The 20,941-nt window shown below is 37.7% G+C and overlaps 1 protein-coding gene across 6 annotated transcripts in view; it reads left to right on the top strand.

The window, feature by feature from the left end:
* LYST (lysosomal trafficking regulator) overlaps positions 1–20,941 on the top strand; it is a 188,617-nt gene that overhangs the window by 61,090 nt on the left and 106,586 nt on the right. For all 6 annotated transcript variants that reach the window (XM_047703371.1, XM_047703368.1, XM_047703372.1 and 3 more), the window contains 9 exons: positions 324–1,350; positions 3,068–3,229; positions 4,822–4,978; positions 7,334–7,560; positions 8,077–8,143; positions 12,851–12,960; positions 14,534–14,960; positions 17,636–17,780; positions 18,758–18,931. In XM_047703371.1, coding sequence (XP_047559327.1) covers positions 324–1,350; positions 3,068–3,229; positions 4,822–4,978; positions 7,334–7,560; positions 8,077–8,143; positions 12,851–12,960; positions 14,534–14,960; positions 17,636–17,780; positions 18,758–18,931 — 2,496 coding nt within the window. The remainder of the gene's footprint in view (positions 1–323; positions 1,351–3,067; positions 3,230–4,821; positions 4,979–7,333; positions 7,561–8,076; positions 8,144–12,850; positions 12,961–14,533; positions 14,961–17,635; positions 17,781–18,757; positions 18,932–20,941) is intronic.

The raw sequence follows: 20,941 nt of genomic DNA, 5'->3' as shown, positions 1-20,941 counted from the left end.
GTTTAGAATTTACACAGAACCTGCCAGTTGGGGAAAAGTATTCTTCCCTGAGTTGCTTCATTTAACTCGTGTGTGTGTGTAATCTATTCTTCCTAAATAATGCTGGAGTCATATTTGTGATGTTTGAAGAAGGATGTATATGAAAGTAATTAGAAAATAATTTGAGATCCTGCTGTCATGAAGAACACCAGCCAGATAATTGATGAATCAATTAGTGTTTAATATATACCACATGCAGCAATGACGTATTTAAATAGTATACGTACCTATTTATAAGTGATGTTTCTATATGTAAAATCTTGTGTATTTTTTTTCTCTCACAGGATAATAAGAGATTTGTTTTTAAGTTGTAATGGAGTAAATCAACTAATTGAATTAAATTACTTAGATGGTATTCGAAGTCATTCCCTAAAAGCCTTTGAAACACTGATAATCAGCCTAGGGGAACAACAAAAAGATTCTTCAATTCCAGGTGTTGATGGGATAGACGTCGAACAGAAGGACTTGTCTTTAAATGTAGGTACTTCTTTTCGTAACCAGCAAGCTTGCTCAGATTCTCCCCAGAGTCTTAGCAAGTTTTATGCCAGCCTCAAAGAAGCCTATCCGAAGAAACGGAAGTCTGTTAATCAGGATGTTCACATCAACATGATAAACCTCTTCCTCTGTGTGGCATTCTTATGTGTCAGTAAGGAAGCAGAATCTGACAGAGAGTCGGCCAATGACTCAGAAGATACTTCTGGCTATGACAGTACAGCCAGTGAGCCTTTACGTCGCATGCCGCCATGTGTATCTCCCGAGAGCCTCGTCTTGCCTTCTCCCAAACATATGCACCAAGCAGCAGACATTTGGTCCATGTGTCGTTGGATCTACATGTTGAGTCCGGTTTTCCAGAAACAGTTCTACAGGCTTGGTGGTTTCCAGGCTTGCCATAAATTAATATTTATGATCATACAGAAACTGTTCAGAAGTCAGGGAGAGGAGCAAGGACAAAGGGAAGGAGACCTCCACGCACATGAAAACCAAGATATAAATGGAACGTCTCCGTCTGAGATCACCATGAAGGAAGACTTATTATCTTCAACTGTCAAAAGAGACCCCACAGTGTCAGAACTGGGTGGTCTAAACAGGACTGCTGACAGTGTAGGTAAATTAGAGTCACAGCGTCTCTCTTTCGTAAATGGGGGACGTATTTCAGCTACTGAGGCTGCTCCTGAGGAAGCGGAGGGACTCAGGAGTCGAGAAAGTGAGACTTCCCTGCAGAGCATCCGACTTTTGGAAGCCCTTCTTGCCATTTGTCTTCACAGCACCAGAGCTAGTCAGCAAAAAATGGAATTAGAGTTCCCTAATCAGGTAATAACTTCTCCTTTGTTCGGCTTTTGTGCTTTACTTTCCTTGTTTGAAAGTTCTAACATAATACTATTGCCATTTTGTTTTTCCAAAGATTATAAGTTCTGAGAAGCTTCTTTATGCTTAGCCCAGTGTCAGGTGCTGTGGAGGACAGAGAAGTGCATGACCCAGGTCTTGCCCTCAAGACGCTTACAGTTCAGTTTGGAATGCAAAACCACGCGTGTCGAAGTTACCAACCCTGAAAGGCATTAGATACGCATTATGTGTCGGATGAGTAGTAATGGGCTTTGTGTTTCAAAGTTCAGACTTTATAATCTCAGTGTGACGCTGTTTGGTGCCCTGCTCAGATCCCCTTTACCAAGCTGAGGCACCCATCTGCCATTGCTCCAGGGATGTGAGTTGTCTCCTCAGGATTGCCCTTGGCTCCTGGAAGATGCCCCTTCTGTAGACACCTGGGAAGGGTGCTCATAGCCAGTGATGGATAGATACAGGTCTGTGGAGTGGGACAGTCTTTGTGGTGCAGTCCGGGCTCCAGAGCTTCCCATGGAATTAGGCTGGAGCCCAGCATTTATTCTGAAACCACATTCTTGCCTGAATTCCCCCCTCCACCACCCCCAAAGATATTCTGCTTCCCTCACGACCCTACAGATTTTTCCTGAGAACATTCCTCAGCTGGAAAGAGAGTCCTCAGTTTCAGGACCTGCTTCTAAAGAAACTTCAAATATGGCAGACCTCCTGCTCATAACCATCCGTAACTGTTCTGTCAGCCAACAGGCTTTCCCTGCTGCAGTTCCTGTCTCCCTGTTAACTCCTATCTAAAAAATCCTGATGTCTCCACAGTGCTCAAAGTTAAAACCCCAGACTCTGTAGGCCTGCATACAGAGCCCCAGTGTCTTGTGTTCACTTCCGTGCCTAGATTCTCGTCCTGCCTCCCTTCACCATGCTGCCATCCACCGCACTGAGCTAGCTGACAGCTTCTCAAGATGCCACTCCTTGTTAGGAATTCTGGATGTGTTCTTCTGACCAGCAGACTTCTGCCTCGATGCCTGCCCGCTACTACTTGTTCTTGTCCATCTCATACGACCCCTTCCCCGGACACTTTTGACAGGTCTCTCAGGCACCTTCTCTCTTTTTGATTATCCTAGAACTTTGTTTATAGCTCTAGTGTGGTCATCATCATGCCTTGTCTACAAGAATCTGTTTCTTACGCTGGGTGGAGGGAATTCATTAAGGGAGAAGTCAGTTTCATATCTATCTTTGTGGCCTCATCACCTAAAATAGGGACACAGGCCAGCAGCAAGAGTTTCCTTCAAGGACAGAAGGGAGGGAATAAAGAAGGGAGAGAGAGGAAGGGATTGGAATCTAAGCCCGTCTTAGAGTCTTACAGAATCTCTAAGAATAAGGCATTTGTAAAATGTAGAGATAGTTAATTAAAACTCTGAAGTTTCAACTAATCTTTTTTGTGTATGATACAGTTAATTTGTGATCCACTGAAATTCAGAATGAAACAAGGTGAGTGAAGCATTTGATAAATAAAAATGTTATTAACTGTAACTGGGTATTTATATAAGAGCTAGATATTTATAGTCCTTTTACTTTCATATCTACTGCAAATAAATGGACTAGGTTTCTACTTATTAAGTAAATATTATTTATTTTGTCACTTTAATTTTTTTAAAGCATGTTATTAATATTCTTAGTATCCTTTATTTTACCTTAGAACTTGTCTGTGGAAAACATATTGTTTGAAATGAGGGACCATCTTTCCCAATCAAAGGTGACTGAAACAGAATTAGCAAAGCCTTTATTTGATGCCCTGCTTCGAGTCGCACTGGGGAATCATTCAGCAGATTTTGAACACCATGATGCTATGACTGAGAAGGTATGGATAAGATCCAGGTGTGTTGTTTGGATGTGACTGGCAGAGGCAGACATGTGTGGGATGGGAGTAGGGCCCTCACGAATGTGGTTAGAACACATGGGCCAGGATTTGGTCAGGTGAATTCTGGGTGTTGTATCTCCATCTGTGAGGTGGATAGCATTTACTCAGTGCCCTGTCTCATAAAAAACCAGAGCAATGTGGCAATTTACTGACACTTACTCTCAGTGGGACAGAAATGTATGATTTGATAAGTCTTACATATAACTGATAGTTTATTAAATGATAGTTCAGGGATGGTGATGACTCAGCTGTTTTTTCTGATCCTATCTTCTGATCCTTTCCTAATATACAGTTAGTATTTCCAGAACCCTCTATTCATTTTAATTTTACATCACTCAAACAAAAATGACTATACTTGCATAGAAATTAGCTTCTTCTTTCAAGTTTCTTTAACCTTTAACTAATTGTCCTTTATCTTTATGTAACTTCTTAATAATACTGTCCTTTATTTTTATGTAACTTCTCTTTTAATTTCTCAGTCTAGCCAGATACATGACATTTTACAATCCTCTGCCACAATATTTTATGTTGCTTTTGTTATAACTTTAAAAAACTTTAAAAAACTTTAAAAAACTTACTGAAATAGCAACCATTGCCTTTGTCATATTCCTGCATCAGTTGGAATTGGAATTGGAATCGGAATTGGAAAGTGTTAAAATACTATTTTATTCCTACCTTTCATTAATGTTGCAGTGGTAAAGTACTCTGACATGCTTCAAGTGGAAATGTGTTCTCAAGTGAAGATATTGGTAGCATTTTTATAAGAAAAGGAAGATTTCATGCAGCAGGTTATCGCACCAGAATTAATGCTCTCAATTTCCCAAATGCTTGTATATGGACAACTGGATTCTGAAATCTTAAAGTTAATCCTGTTGAATAATTTTTTTTTAATAAACATATAACGTATTTTTATCCCCAGGGGTACAGGTCTGTGAATCACCAGGTTTACACATTTCACAGCACTCATCATAGCACATAGCCTCCCCAGTGTCCATATCCCCACCACCCTCTCCCGTCCCCCTTCCCCCCAGCAACCCTCAATCTGTTTTTTGAGATTGAGTCTGTTCAATAATTTTTATGTCTACTCTGGTTACCTAGTTTATGAAACATTTTATTTATAAAAATCCTATGGAAATGACTTTTTCTCTGAACAAATTTGTAAAAATAATATTTATTTGCTAGCATTAAGTTGTAAGAAATATAATTCCAACTCATTGTGGTTTTTAGACATTTCCTATTATGTAACTAAGAGTGAAATTTCATAGACTTCTTTTTCAGTAAAACTGAAATGACCTATAGCTTCATCTGTTAGAGACCCTCATTTCTGAAATGTTTATAAAGTTGAGAGAGTCTAGAAATTTTTTGCTGCATGAATTTCATAATTTATAGTGCATGTTATTGATTCCTGAGACTTTTTTCCTTAAAGAAAATGCAGAAGCTATCCTTAAAATGATTTTGGAGTAATAAACATTCTGTTACTAAACACGAGCAAATATTACAACTTTCACCTTCTGATTGCGCTGATCTTACAGTGCCATCCGTCTGAGGAAGAACTGTCATCACGACCTGGTGATTTTCCAGAAGATGCTGAGGACTCTCGGTGTTGCAGTCTCAAACTTTTGGTTGAAGAAGAAGGCTATGAAGCAGACAGCGAGAGCAATCCTGAGGACAGTGAAGCCCGAGACGATGGTAAAATACCACTGAAGTACTTGTGATTGGATTTGCAAGTCAGATTATCAATTAGCAAAGTGGCTGTAGTGATACCACTTTATTTTTTTTTTTAAGACTTTATTTGTTTATTTGACAGAGAGAGATCACAAGTAGACAGAGAGGCAGGCAGAGAGAGAGAGAGAGAGGGAAGCAGGCTCCCTGCTGAGCAGAGAGCCCGATGCGGGACTCGATCCCAGGACCCTGAGATCATGACCTGAGCTGAAGGCAGCAGCTTAATCCACTGAGCCACCCAGGCGCCCTGGTGATACCACTTTAGAATTTTGTATTGCCTTGCCATTTAAAAAGTGCATTGCTTCATTTTATTTGATCTTGACAATAAATTCTGGCATTTGTATAGGCAATGTCATACAGATGTATTTTGTTATTGCCAAATTGACTGAATGCCTGAGAGTACAGGGTAGAGAGAGTCCCTGCTTTCATCAATATTCCAGTAGAAAAAAACAAACACCAGGTGTCAGAAGTGAACAATATGAAGAAATAAAACAGGCTGATGTGATAGTAGTTGGGCGGTCAGAGAAGGTCTCACTGAAGATGTTCAGTTTATAGTGAGGCCTAAATTTTTTAAAAAATCTATCCAGACAGACACTGACAGGAAGAGCATTTCAGGCAGTTTGTTAGAAAGATGAATTAATATAAGGAGTATAGACATCTTTCTGTGACATCCAAGGATGGTGCAGCCCAGATTTCTTAACTCACCGCAACCCAGCTTGTCCCTCGGATTGAACATGATCCTTTGTCTCTGGGCTTAAAATTTGGGTAGAACAGAATAGATGGGCTTTTGGAGCCAAGATCTTTCTGGAAGACTCCATCTCTTGAATGTTGGCCTTATGGCCGTCCCAGGACTGCTAGTCTTCACCGTTTCCAGCACCTCGTCTTCCTCAGTCTAGTTTCTCTTTCCCATTGCATGAAGGAATAATTATAGGCGTCCTAAGGGAAAGGTCTTGTTGGACCCATAGCACGTGTTTGTGTATAATAAAGAGTGAAAAGAGCAAAAGCAGCCACAAATTGAAAGCATCTATGTATGTGTATATGTATATAGCCACACACAGATTCATATAACTCACTCGGTTTATTAAACTTTTCTTTTTTCCAGTGTTGTTAAGAAATAATTGACATACATCACTGTAGAAATTTAAGATCTGCAGCATGATGGTTTGACTTACAAATATTATGAAACAATGATCACGATAGTATAAGTTAACTTCCATCATCTTATACACATACAGTAAAACGAAAAGAAGAAAGGAATTTCTCCCTGTGATGAGAACTTGTACGTTCTTTTCTGCTGACCACTTTCTTACGTATCACACAGCAGTGTTCACTATAGTCCTCATGTTGTCCATTACATCCCTCATGCTAATTTATCTTGTAACTAGAAGTTTGCACCTTTTAACCACTTTCCTCCCATCTCCTCCCGTTCCTACCTTCTGAGCAAGCACTTTTGGAAAAAATATTAGTTCAATGGTGTAGGTTTTATCAGTATGCTGACATTTTATAATGACAGACCTCCTCCTTTTTATAGGCTTGCTGATTAGTTCTTAATCATGTAGACATTTATAAATTTCTTAACTACATGAACATTTTTTAAACAGCGCTACAGTCAGTTTTAAGAGCACATCAGTCAAATTTTCCAAAATGTAATATTCAGTGACAGTGTCCATTTCTCACTTATGAAGAAGACAAAGTATAGAATTTATCCAACCAATAGCTGAAGCTATCATTTTCACAGAGATCTGAATGGGCAAATGAACTAGCCTGTGATTTAGGTATTTTGGGGTCAGAAAGTTTGGGATAGTGTTTTTCCCACTTGTGTCAGAGAAAATGTGTTAAATCTGTATCTTTTTTTTTAATATAAAGATTTTATTTATTTATTTGACAGGCAGAGATCACAAGTAGGCAGAGAGGCAGGTAGATAGAGAGGTGGAAGCAGGCTCCCTGCTTAGCAGAGAGCTTGATGCGGGGCTCGATCCCAGGACCCTGGGATCATGACCTGAGCCGAAAGCAGAGGCTTTAACCCACTGAGCCACCCAGGTGCCCCTGTATCTTATGTCTATAAAAGTTACTGTTGATATTTATAATTCTATTGAAGATCAAAATTACTTTTAAGCCACTCATTTATCTTCAAAATATCCATTAGACTTGATTTTCCAAGATACTTATTCTAATCAAAAGTTGCCATGTAGGAAAAGGCTGTGTGAGAATCTTCTTACAAAGGGCACTTTGCCACAAGATCTCCTAAAATGTTAAGTGAGATTTGAAATATTTATTTAGGGTTTAGGAAATAAAAATCATCTTTTTCTTTTCCTCTTTCAGGTGTAGACTTGAAACCTGAAGCAGAAGGTTTTAGTGTGTTAAGCAGTCCAAAGGACTTGATTGAAACTTTCACTGAAGGGGAAATCATATATCCTGAGATTTGTATGCTGGAATTAAACTTGCTTTCTACTGGTAAAGCCAAACTTGATGTACTTGCCCACGTATTTGAGAGTTTTTTGAAAATCATCAGACAAAAGGAAAAGAATATTTTTCTACTCATGCAACAGGTAAAAGATGCGTATAGTAAATGTGGTGAATGTTTATCATACGCATGCCCCAGTCACTCATCTCCTTATTTAGAACTCAACTTGTCTGAAAATTGAGATGATTATTTATCTTTTATAATACCTTAGGTATGTTTTTATGTACAAATGGTGTTCTAAAAATCTTTTAATTCCATAGTTCTCTAAAGCAGCATAAAAAATTAATGTTGTTGGCTAACTAATCCTTGTATTATTTCTGAGAATGGGTAATATTTTATAAATTACATTTAATATATAGTCACTGTTTTTGAAAAACCAGAAAACAAAAACAGTATGAAAAACATAAATGTATAAACCACCTAAAAAAAAAGAAAATGAAAAGTGTATAATTGTACACATAGCGTTCTTCTCAGTTATTTGAAAATATTTATGTATGTATAGATAGTAGAGTATCAAATCACTTATCATGACATTACAGTTACTTCATGCTTTCATGAGGTAAGAAATTTAATTTCTTATGTTTTGTTTTTTAATCTTCAGGGAACTGTGAAAAATCTTTTAGGAGGGTTCTTGAGTATTTTAACACAGGCTGATTCTGATTTTCAAGGTGCGTTGAAACTGTTAGTTTTACACAATAGCTTTGAAATTATTTTGTTGTTATGTGAAATGAAGAGTTAATAATGACTTCCATTGGCATAGTGCCCTGTGATTTCAAAAGTCGCTTTATATGCATCATCTCTTTTGTTCAATAGACATACCATATCGTATCTTGATTTTATAGAGAGGAATGTCTAGATTCCAAGTGATTGAGTGAGTTGTTCAGGGTCATGTACATAGACTTGGCCTTGTGTTCCTGCCTTATCAGACACTGAGTGCCACTCTCCACTCTGTACTTTCACAGACATTTGAGGAATTCATAATGAATATGTAATGTGGTGACATTATAATAGAAACTTATATTTTAGTTGGAGAAGTCTAACATACATGTAACATTAATTCAGGTTTGTCAGGTGTTTCTTCATGATTAAATTTGAGAGATATAATTTTGGCAAACAGACCTCATAAGTGACGTTGTGCCTTTCACAGTGCATCATATTGTGGTTCATGATGTCTATATCTTATTACTGTGATGTTGACTTTGATCACTTGGTTAAGGTAGTGTCTTGCCAGGTTTCTCCATTGTAAAGTTACTGTTTTTTCTTTATAATTAGTAAGTATCTTGTGGGGTACATAACTTGAGACTATGTAAATATTTTCTTTTCATCATACTTGAACCCACTAATCCTTGGCACCCATTGATGATTCTTGACTGAAATTGTTAATTCTGTGGTATTTGCCAAATAGTGATTTTCTATTTCCATTATTCTTTTCATATTTAATTGGGATTATACCATAAAGAAAACCTTTTCCTTCTCCATTTACTTATTTATTATATGGGTATGTTTGTATTTATTATGGTAGACACTTAGTGGGTCCTTTAGATATGAAGACTTATTTCTGGCTTAGCTCTGAGAAACTCTGTCACATTACCTTTTAATGACAGTTTTACTGAGAGAGAATTCCTACCTACACAGTTCACCCATTTAAAATATACAGCTCTGTGTTTTTTGGTATATTTGCAGAGTTGTGCAAACATTACCATTTATTTGCTCTTAGGAATAACGCCATGACCACTCACGCACTAGTTTCCACATGGACATGTGTTTTCTTTTCTTTTGGGTACAGTGGTAACTTTCAGATGGGGAGCAGCCAGAGTGTTTTCCAAAGTGGCTGCATTATTTTACATTCCATACAGTATATGAAGATTCTAATCTCTACACATCCTTGCTAACACTTGTTATGACCCGTCTTTTTCATTATATCCATCTTAGTGGGCCTGCCATGTTACTCTCATTGTGGTTATGATTTGTATTTTCCTGATGGCTAATGTTGTCACACATACTTTCATGTGCTTGTTGGCCATCTGTGCATCTTCCTTGGATATCTCTAGAGAAATTTCTATTCAATTCTTTACCAGTTTTTTTTTTTTAGATTTTATTTATTTATTTGAGATACAGCTAGAGCAACCAAGGGAGAGAGAGAGAGAAAGAGCACAAGCAGGGGGAATGGCACAGAGAGGGAGAAGCGGCTCCTGCTGCACAGGGAACCCAACGAGTGGCTCAGTCCCAGGACCCTGGGATCATGATCTGAGCCAAAGGCAGACACTTAATCGACTGAATTGACTTTACCTATTTTCAAATTCGGTAATTTGTGGTTGTAATCATTGAATATAAGAATTTTTAAGTATGTTCTAGATAAAAGCCCCTTATCAGAGGTGTATGACTTGAAATATTTTCTCTCAATCCTTGGCTTATCTTTTCACTCTCTTGAGGATGTATAATTGAAGCACACATTTTTTATTTTGATGAAGACCAATTTATCTGTTTTTGCTTTTGTCACAATGCTTTTGGTGTCATATCTAGGAAGGTCGAACTTACAGTCACAAAGAAAAGAGTAGTTTTCTCCTCTCCATGTTTTCTGCTCTCTTCTTTTCTACATTCTGATCATAGTCTTGGGCCTTCCTGAATTGGTCTTGCATGCCTAGCTTTCCTCTCACATTACCTCCTTCTCTCTTTTTGTGCCATGTTTTGGCAGATTTCTTCCATTCTATTCCAACCTTTTGACCTTTTGTTCAATTTTTAATTTTGGCAGTTATCTCTTAATATTTAGGAGCTTCTTTTTTGTTTGTTTGTTTTCTGGTTACTCCATTTTCATATAAGGATATAATATCTTCTTAAATATATCTGGATTTAGTAATTAACATTTTAGAAAGATATCTTCTCTACCCTAAATTATTTATTTTCTCTCTCGGGTCAGTTAATCAATTTGTTTGTCTTTTATATCTTGGTTTTTCTTATTTATGTTGCTGATCCTCAGATACTTTTTGAACCTCTTTTGGCTATTTCTATTTAAGAAAGCTGTTGAAGCTAATGTTGTAAATTTGCTTTCCTGTTTGGCATCTGCCCTGAACGGGCAGTGTGTTGAAGAGCTCTGTGTGCATGTGCCAGTGGAAGATAGAGGCTCCCCAAATACCGTATAAAGAGAGCTTCACTTGGGAGGGCCATTAGGGTACTGTTCCCTCAAATGGCATTTTGTATACATTAGAAAAATATGTCCTCCACATATAGGGCTTGGCTAGTGAATAGTGTCTTTGTGTAAGAAAAAGCCATCCCTTCATCTGGGCAACACAGCTCAATGCCAGGAGGCATGGCTTGGTGAATAGCATTCCGGTTTTCTTTTAGCTCGTATTTTTTCCCTTAGCTGAGCAACTTGGCCCGTCTGCAGACTGTATATGTCTACCTGGTAGCCTGATGCTGATTGTCCCACGTTCTGTCTCAGTCCTTGCCTGGCAATCCAGGGAGTTTCTTTAAACAGTTATCAGGCTGGGGGCATAAAAGTAAAAGCCGAGCTATCTGTGCTCTGTATTCAGAATTTAGGAGAGAGGTAGGTGTTTCCAGACAGACCTTGTATGAATCCCTGCATTTGTAGCCCTATCCTTACTTCCTCTCCGAAATGTAGACAGACCTATGGGCTCTCCTCTTCTTGGAGCCCCTTTGTAATTCAAAGAGATTCTAAGCAGCAGCTTTCTCTTTTATCTCTCTGCCCTTCCATCTTCAAGAAATATTTTTAAATCTGCTGTGCCCCCAGTGCCCACTGACTTCCTCACTCTTTTTGCTGTTACAGATTTCTTTCTTTTTATAATTCTGTACTTTCAGTTCGGTGGGTTTTCAGTAGTAGACAAAGGCAAATATATATAAATATATATATCTTCATTCCCTCATTTTGAACTGGAACCTTTTAGTTTAGAACTGAAAAAAAAAAAAAAAAAGTCTAAGCACATACATATACTTTACTTTGATCATACTACTTTATCCCACCCTCCCAGCCCATGATTATCTAACACTTTATTTTATAGTGTTTTTTTAAAAAATCAGAATCCTAGTTAGGTTCATATATTATAGTTAGCAGATATATCTCAAATCTTTTCATCTGTAGGTGTCTACTCCCCCCACCCTTGCAGTTTTTTTTTGGTTGAAGAAACCAGGTCATCTATCATGAGGCATCTGCATTCTGATTTTTTGGCAGTTATGTCCCTGGGAATTGTTTAACATGATCCTCTCTGTCTTACATTTCCTTCAGTTGGCAGTTAAGATCTAGAAACCTAATCAGATTTGGGTTTTGACCATTTTTTGACTGGAATATTTTACAGGCAGGAATCTGTGCCTCCATCAGAGGCACATGTTGTCTGATTGTCTCTCTTTGGGGGACACTAGGAGCCATGGATGGTCATAGCCTAGGAACTTGCAAAATGGTAACATGCTGTCATTCCGTCTTCTTGGATAAGCTGGAATACTTAAAGAAAACTTGCTCTCATCAACTGTTTGATTATGCTCAGTTAGAGTAATTCACAAAGGAAAGGCAAGAGAAATAATTATTTTCCTTTATTTTCTAGTTTTCATAGTTCTTACTCTAAAACCTTTCATGGGTTTGTGTTTCTTATAGGATAAAGTCCATGCTATTTTATAGTCTTGATTCAAGTTTCTTTCCAGATATGCCTACTGTTCCACTACTGCCTCAGCTCATACCTCTACAAAACATGGTGCTGAAACAGGGCTCCTTTCCTCAGCTTCCTCATCAGGATTATTTCTGTCATATCCAAAAGGGAGATAAGATTTCACTATAGGGCTTTTTTGGGTGAGGATTAGCTGAGGTAATGCATGTGAATATACTTTGGACACTATAATGTATGCTACAGATATTAGTTACTTTATTCTAAAAAGTTCTATGAAATTATGTACTACCCATGATATTTTATTCTAAACCTCACAATGAAATGAGGAAAGTGTTCAAAATAATTGCTTGTGATATTTAAGTATTTTCATAATCTTTAATATTTACACTTCCATTTATCTCATGTAATTTAGAAAGTAATAGTTATAATTTAAACAGTTTCAAGATAAGGTAGCAGACTATTTGTGGTTACTGACAGTGTCAACTTCTTTAACAAATACTGTGTTAATTTACGCTTCTTTAAGTAATACCTCTCCTGGGAAAGGACCCATCTTTAAGAAAAGTGGTTTTGTTTTTTTGTCAGTGGGTTGGTTTGTATTTAATCGTATTGCTATTTTTGCAGCACATTTTTGGATTATTAGTTGTTTATAATCCGTTGAAGATGTGACAATAGTATTTGATCTCTTTCAGTGAAATTGTTTATCTGGAACCTTTAATTATGTATTGGCTTTAATTTTTTCCCCTCTATCTTTCTTTAATTTAGCATGCCAGAGAGTATTGGTGGACCTTTTGGTATCTTTGATGAGCTCAAGAACATGTTCAGAAGAGTTAATCCTTCTTTTGAGAATATTTCTGGAGAAATCTCCTTGTACAGTAAATATGCCATAATTTTAAAATTTTTTCACTGATACTTAATAGAATATTTTAAAAAATGACTTGGAAATCACTAAGTTCTGTCTTTTAATGTGGTAATGATTATGCAGTCGACTCCATGTTAGTATGTGTAAAGTTCTTCATCATTTTATTATTTGCACTTATTTTAACTGTTTCACTTGTCTTTTGGCTAACCAGCCTGGTCACTGGACTCATAGTCCCATTGCCTTACCCCACCCCAAGTCGTCGTTCTTAAGAAACGCTAAATAATTTTAATTACTAAAGAGAACTTAATTGTGATTAGTTTTTGCCATTTTAAGGATTATCCTCTTTTTAGAAAGGTATTATCTACCCTTCAGGTATCTTCTATCACTTCTTTCCATTGGTGTAGCTTAGTGACTTTTCAACTGTTCTTTGCTGAGAAACTCATTTTAATAATGAAATCTTGGCTTGAAGCATAAACAAATAAAACAAAAGCTTGGAGCTACTTTCTTTGAAGCAAGGTTGAATGTTCCTGAGTCCTGCCCATTTCAGCAGCTTATTCCAGCTTGTGGACCCCGAGGGGCTCTGTGGAACACAAGGTTAACAAACACTAATGTAGACACTTGATAACTGACTGTATTTATGAAATGTTTCTTTTACTTTCCCTGAGTACGGTTCTCATCATCGTCATCAACATTAGCTGTTATTTTGGGCATAGGGCACACACTCGGCAGTGTATTGGACTAAGATACTCTTCTCTACTCCACTTGTCTCCTTAGTCATTACTTTTCTCTTTAATTAAATGATCATCTCCTCTCTTACATTTTCTATAATTCTACATTTAACCCAAAATTTATAATTTGTGAGTAAAACCTAAAAACCCTTATTTTGGTTTACCAAAACAGATGAAAGAAAAATTTTTTGATTAGGAAAAGTCATGTAAAATAAGTTGGAAAGTAATTGAGCCACTCAATTTTATGAAGTCAGTCGGGCTATTAATATCATTCAGAAATCTGGAGAATTTGTAAGGTCTCTGGTTCTATCCTTCACTTAAAAATAATTTAAAGAAGCAATTATAGCCTACTAGGAAATATACATCTTTCTTTGTAGAAATTATTCTGGATATATTACTAGAATTGACATCTAATACTTAAAACCAATTCATAACTTTCAGGCTTCTGCCCAAAAAAAAAAAGGCACCTAAATCTATTTATTTATTTGACAGAGAGATCACAAGTAGGCAGAGAGGCAGGCAGAGAGAGAGAGGAGGAAGCAGGCTCCCCACTGAGCAGAGAGCCCGAAGCGGGGCTCGATCCCAGGACCCTGAGATCATGACCTGAGCCAAAGGCAGAGGCTTTAACCCACTGAGCCACCCAGGCGCCCCAAAAAGGCACCTAAATCTAATATTAACCATGAGAGATTACATATTTAAAGAATAAAATCTTTTTATCTTATGAACATTTTAGTGGTATGGTAGATAGGAAATAGGCATTTAACTAGGAATGCTGATATGTGTGTAGATATGCTTGTATTTTCATTTATAACCTGAATTTCAGTGTACATTTTGTATTTATTTATTCTTTTTCTCTAGGAAGTACTTCTTCTGGGTATTCTGAAAATTATTGAAAGCGACATTACGATGAGCCCTTCCCAGTACCTAACCTTCCCTCTCCTGCATACTCCAAATTTAAGCAATGGCGTTTCATCACAAAAGTGCCCTGGGATTCTAAACAGTAAGGCCCTGGGATTATTAAGAAGAGCACGGAGTTCCCGGAGCAGGAAAGAGACCGAGAGCAGAAGTTTCCCCCAGCAGCTGCTCTCCTCTTGGCACATAGCCCCAGTCCACTTGGCCTTGCTGGGGCAGAACTGCTGGCCCCACCTATCAGAAGGCTTCAGCGTCTCGCTGTGGTTTAATGTGGAGTGTGTCCACGAAGCCGAGAGAACCATGGAGAAAGGAAAGAAGATCAAGAAAAGAAACAAATCCTTAGCATCACAGGACAGTAGTTTGGATAGAACAGGTATGATGTTGCCGTTACCTGTTACCTGTTACACTAAGCCTTTCCTGACTGCAGGTTTGGTTGAGCTGTAAGAACACAGCGATGTCCTCATGTGCTCCGAGTGTGCTCTTCACCCTGAGTGCCTTCCTAACGGCAGGCCCTGACTACGAAGCCTGGGTTGTCAGATAGCCTTGAAAACGTCATTTTTCTTGTATATTTTTGCCTTGGGGCTGGGGCACTGGGTTACTGCCCAAGCGGGACCACTGCTTATCCAACTGCCCTGGCTGGCAGTCCCCAGCCCCATTTCCTGCCTCTTTCCTGTTCCCATTACTGTATTAGGGTGACTCCTGATATTAGAGAAGGGAAGGATGCAACCCTAGAGCCACTTTTCTGACCTTCTGCTCCCTATGCCCCAGCCAGTGTGAGCCCCATTTCATGTCCTTTCTCTCTTGTCGTTCAACACTCCTCCTTGTGCTGCGTCCTACCTCTGTGCGCCTCTCCTAGCTCCTGTCACAGAATGTCTGGATGCATCAGCTTTTCTCCAGAGTCAGAATCATTCCCATTCCAGTGCTTTCTATAACTGATGGAATCCCTTTTATGCTTCCACAAAACTGTCTCATTCCTCATATGACTAGGGCAGGAAGAACCTGTTTGTTAAAAAAACAGTTTATGGTGATGAGAAGCAACGCAGAGCTGATTGTTAGGAGCCACGGATGAATGAAATGACTAGAGGAGAGAAATGATTAGGCGTTTATTCTTCATGGACGTCCCTCTGGAGCTCTGCATTGCACAGAGCTTACACCCCGCACCGGCACCCCGCTTCACAACACCAGGCCTTCAGGGCAGGTCCTCTGCCACTGACTCCCAGACAGAAGGGGAAGTCCTTACTGACACTCTCACGACTGAAGACTAGGAAAGGTCACCTGATGTCCCCGCAGGAGCTCTGCATCCACGTCTCTGGACACATTTCCATGTTATTAGCACAGCGTATTTGTGTACTTTTGCCAGGTAGCCTAGGAAGCCAAACTTTCTAAAAAACTTAGGTAGTTAGAGCATTTCTTTTGGGAATCAGAGCTTTGCCACCTAAGAACTGATAGCTCCAAAGCAATGTACATGCGATCCTGTCGTGCTGATGCTGTCTCATGAGCGCTGAGCACTCTCTGTGTGGGCGTCACTTCGCTCAGCTCTTTCTACATAGTTTTTAATCCTCCCAACAATTCAATAAATTAAGTGCTCATACTGTCCATATTTGCAGATGAAGTTAAGTAGCATGACCAATTTATAGAGCTGGTAAGTGATGGAAAGGGACTTAAACCCACCTATATTCGATTCCAGAGCTTAAATGCCACCATGACACTATAAACAGTGCACATTGCTTTCTCCTTTAAGTGGGGGCAATCACAATGTGAACAGGCTCTTATAAAATGAAATAAGTATACACAGTGACCTAAGAAAAGTCAGCATTGGGAATTTTTAAAAAATTTTTTTATAAAAATATATTAGAAAACATATATTTCAGATGACTCTGCATAAACATTTAAAAAAAGAACATCTAAAAATAGTGTATATACCAAAATTTTGAAGGGAACAGAGAAGAAAATATTACATTAATAACACTTCCTTTGCCACTAAACCAGCTTTGTGACACTGAGCAAGTTATTGAACCCCACAGCACCTCAGTTCTCGCACCCTCTAAAGGGGGACAATAAAATTTACCTCATCAGGTTGTTGTGCACATTAAATTAAGAAACACTTGTCATACTCCTACTTTACGGTACCTGCGTACACACTGGTTTTTGTTCTAGTCTTTTATTTGTGCAAAGTCAGATTTTATATGGAAACACTAGTATTGTATCAGCCATGAATTCTATATACATCTCATATCTTGGGCAGTGGTCCTCAAAATAATCAATGAATTTAACTCTTCCTTTTAAAGACTACTGTCGTTGAGGGGCAGTATTCTGAAAAATTGGTAGTATTTATACCTGTTGAAAAATGGCAACAAATATATAATATATACAGTCTCATAACTGGTGGTGGTCATCTTCTCTGAAAGTCTGAACCCTTAGATGTGCATTTTGTATTTTGGTACGTCTTTATTAATATAGCTTTATATAAAGTCACGCAGCGTAGTAACAGCGTGGATGGCTCAAGGATTCAGGTCATTATACATGCTTGATGGCGCTGGAATTAGCATGGTAAGAAACCACTTAAAGTCAGGACTAATAACCCAATAGTCCAAAGCATAAGGCATTATGTTAGCTTGCCTTAGAGAACATTTTAGAGTTTCACAATCACTTAGCAATTATATTCAAAGATGACTCATCAGGGAGTCTACACCAGAATATATTTAAACACCACAATTTTTCTAAAATCAGTTTTCTAAAATCATGCTATTGTAATAATTATAGGATGATTTTGGTAGTGCTGTCGGTGGTTTGTTCGTTCCCACAGTTAGCTGCTAGTTATCATAGATTTTGAAATGTGTATCGCACTCAGTTACTGTTTTCAGTCCTCGTGCTTTTTTGGAGTTAACATCTCAACTTCGGGAATATTGTTTGGAACAGGTCAGACTCAGACATCCCGGTAAATAATTTACTACAAATGGACAACCACATTGTGTTCCTTCAAATTCACTTTTCCACTCAGCTTTTTATCAACTATTTACTGATTATTCTAACATCTTTTTTTCGTAGAGAACAACAGACCAGAGGGTGCAGACTACATAAATCCTGGTGAAAGGCTCATAGAAGAAGGATGTATCCATATGATTTCATTGGGATCCAAAGCTCTGATGATCCAAGTGTGGGCTGATCCCCACAATGGCACTTTTATCTTTCGGTATTGATTATCCTTAACCTCGCCATGAATAGATCATGTATTTAAATAATTTATATGCCAATAAAGATCATTATAGCAAATCAGAAAAAGATTACTTAAATAGAAGATACATTCTAATAGTCACTAATACCACCTCTGTAACAATGTATTATTCTATCCAAAAATCTATAATTAAACTCTAAAGTAGATTGTGTTCATTCTCAATTAGATTTTAGACCAAATGCTTGCTGAAGTCTTATCCATGGCAGTATTCTATCAGATTGTAGTCACCTTAAAATGTTATTATCAGACAACTGTTTTCCCTGCAGAGTACATATTTAATAGCCATTATCTTATAAACTTTAGTTATTCTTGTGACCTGGTCTTTTTTTTTCTACCTCCTTTGTTAACTAGTATAGATACAAATATTTCACTTATATTGAGTGAGTATGAATAGTATGACACTATCTTTATCTTTATAAACTTAAAACTAAATAAAAATATGTTATTTAGGGGATATATGCTTTTTGTTATAAATCTTACTTGGTACTTTCTAGACATTGTATCCTAATTCTCTCAGTAGTTCCTCCAAGTAGGATAGACCTCCAGTACATCCTGGCATTTAGACATTTATGTACAACATGTATTAATTTTTGTATGAACAAAATATTTTATTGTAATTTCTGAAAGGACAATGTCTGTAAAAATAGTAACAATAAAGTTTTTTTTTCGAAATGAATTTTGAAAATTAATGCCTAAATTATTAACACCAGCAAATGAACATCTTCTATTTTTGCTCATGAATTGAGACAACAATATAAGAAAATAAGCAGATTTTTATGGTGCAAAACAAAGACCTACTGACTTTTCTAGTTAGTTTAAAAACAACTGCTTTTTAATCTCACTTAAATATCTGGAATTGTGGTTGTTATACATTTATTAAATGCTGAGATCAGAAATTCCATGTTTCCAACCTGTACTTTGTCTCTTTTTTGTAGAATGTGCATGGATTCAAATGATGATACAAAAGCTGTTTTACTGGCACAGGTTGAATCACAGGAGAATATTTTCATCCCAAGCAAATGGCAGCATTTAGTTCTCACCTACTTACAGCAGCCCCAAGGGAAAAAGAATAACCATGGGAAAATCTCCATATGGATCTCTGGGCAGAGGTTTGAAACATTTTTAATAAACACTAACTTCTTTTACTATTTTAAGTTTAGTTTGTCATAGCTTCTGAAACGGATTATAGGAAACTATAGATAAAATGTGCTATATGTTAATGCAGGAATCTGTGTCACAGTTGGATTTTTTTTCCTACTTATCACTCTAATACAAAATTAATTTCCCATACTGGTAACTGGTGAAAATTAATATTTGAGTTTGGGGGAACATGCACAAACCTGGACATTGAGACATTATGCAGAGTATATGTTAGATCTAAGAACTGAACCTACAGTTGGGCCCTTAAGCCTATATACATTTATAAAATGAATCCACAGGGAATTATTTCAATTAAGTGGCTAATCAGGCTAAAACCTAATTTTTTTAAGGCTAATACCTAAATTAACTCCGGGTTTCAAAAGAAATTAGAATGACTAGGGAAAAATATAAGCCAGTGTGTCAGGTGATAGATTAAGATAGGGTCCTTGAAACATACCAGGTGATAGATTCAGGTATAATACTATGTGATGTTTACTGACCAGGAGAATTGTGGGTCAAGTTAATAAGAAATATTTTCTGGAATAAATTAATGTAAAATTTAACCCTGAGAAAGCTGTAATATATCTTAGATTTATAAGAGATGGGAAATATTTTATGAATGAAAGAACATAAAAGGAGATACAGAATTGGAAACTGGTATAGCATGGGATGGGGTCAGGCTGGCTGGAAGGAAGATTCTAAGTTGAATAATGAGAAAGAGAAATGAATGCGCATGGCAAAGCTACTTGACAGGCAGGTTTTGAATTTCAAATGAGGTATCTAGGTGTAATTAAACAGACTGTAAAATATTATATACCTGTTGTATTGCAGACCTTTTACTAGGTGTGTTCTAAACACTGTCTCCCAGTTTTCTCAAATATCCCTCAAAGTAGATTAGACCCACAGAAATCATATATGCTCTTAGTGTAAATGAACCCATTTTTATTTATTCATTTGTTTACCCATTAAATATGTGATGAGGAATGACTGTGTGCCCGGCATGTGCTGTAGTAGGCTGAGGGAAATGGTAAACAAGGCTCAAGACTCAAGTTCCCCCGAGGGGGAAGCAGACAACAAGCAAACACAATTATATGCATATATACAAATTATGACACATTTTATGGAGATATAACAGATCCCCAGAGAGATGGATCAGGTGGATCAGGAAAGGACTCTTTGGGAAAAGATTGATTATTTAAGCTAAGACCTCAAGGGGAGATGGAGCATGTTGTGAGCAGTGGAAGGGGAAGGGTCTTTCAGGCAGAGGAAAGGGCCCTTGGGAACAAAGGGAAGGCCAGGGAGGCTATCAAGTTGATGGCTTACAGCTGTCCAGCCTCAGTGCTAGAGGAGGGCAGGGGAGAGGGGGCCTGTGAGTGGCCTAGGGTAGTCAGCCCCCAGGGCCCACCACAGGATGGAACAGGCTTTGGAAATAAAATCAGTTTTATTCAGTTTTTGTGTGTTCATTTTAAAAATCCATGAAAATATGTCACTGAAGTTTCCATATTCCAAATAAAATATTTTCTGAGAAATTATCAGTCTTCAGCCAGTCAATAATTTTTTTTTTTCAGAACCTAGAGTTATATAGGTTGGAGTTGGGGATAAGGGCTATGAATAGTGAACCTCTTTCTCCTGGACCCTCGCCTGATTTCTTGAGCTTTCAACATGTGCCAGGCACTGTAGTCAGCACTTTACACAGATTACCGTTTGGTCTCCCGACAACACTAGGAAGTAGGTATATTGTTTCCTCTATTTTACATATGAGACAGTTGAGACCCAGAGTGGAGTAAAGTCATGCCAGAAGAATACAGCTGAACCTTGAACTTAGATACAGCCCATGCTTTAGAACCTGAACTTTTCCTGCCCCCACAGCCTTCTTCTGAATCAGACCATGTAACAGGTATAGGAGAGTTTAGATGTTCACTGTAGAGAGTTAGTGAACATAGTCTCTTTGTTCACATATTCCTACATTACTTTAAAGG

This window comes from Lutra lutra, chromosome 14 (assembly GCF_902655055.1).
Source record: "Lutra lutra chromosome 14, mLutLut1.2, whole genome shotgun sequence".
NCBI classification, from domain to species: Eukaryota; Metazoa; Chordata; class Mammalia; order Carnivora; family Mustelidae; genus Lutra; species Lutra lutra.
Note: the sequence above shows the minus strand (reverse complement) of the source record. Positions and strands in the feature narration are given on the sequence as shown.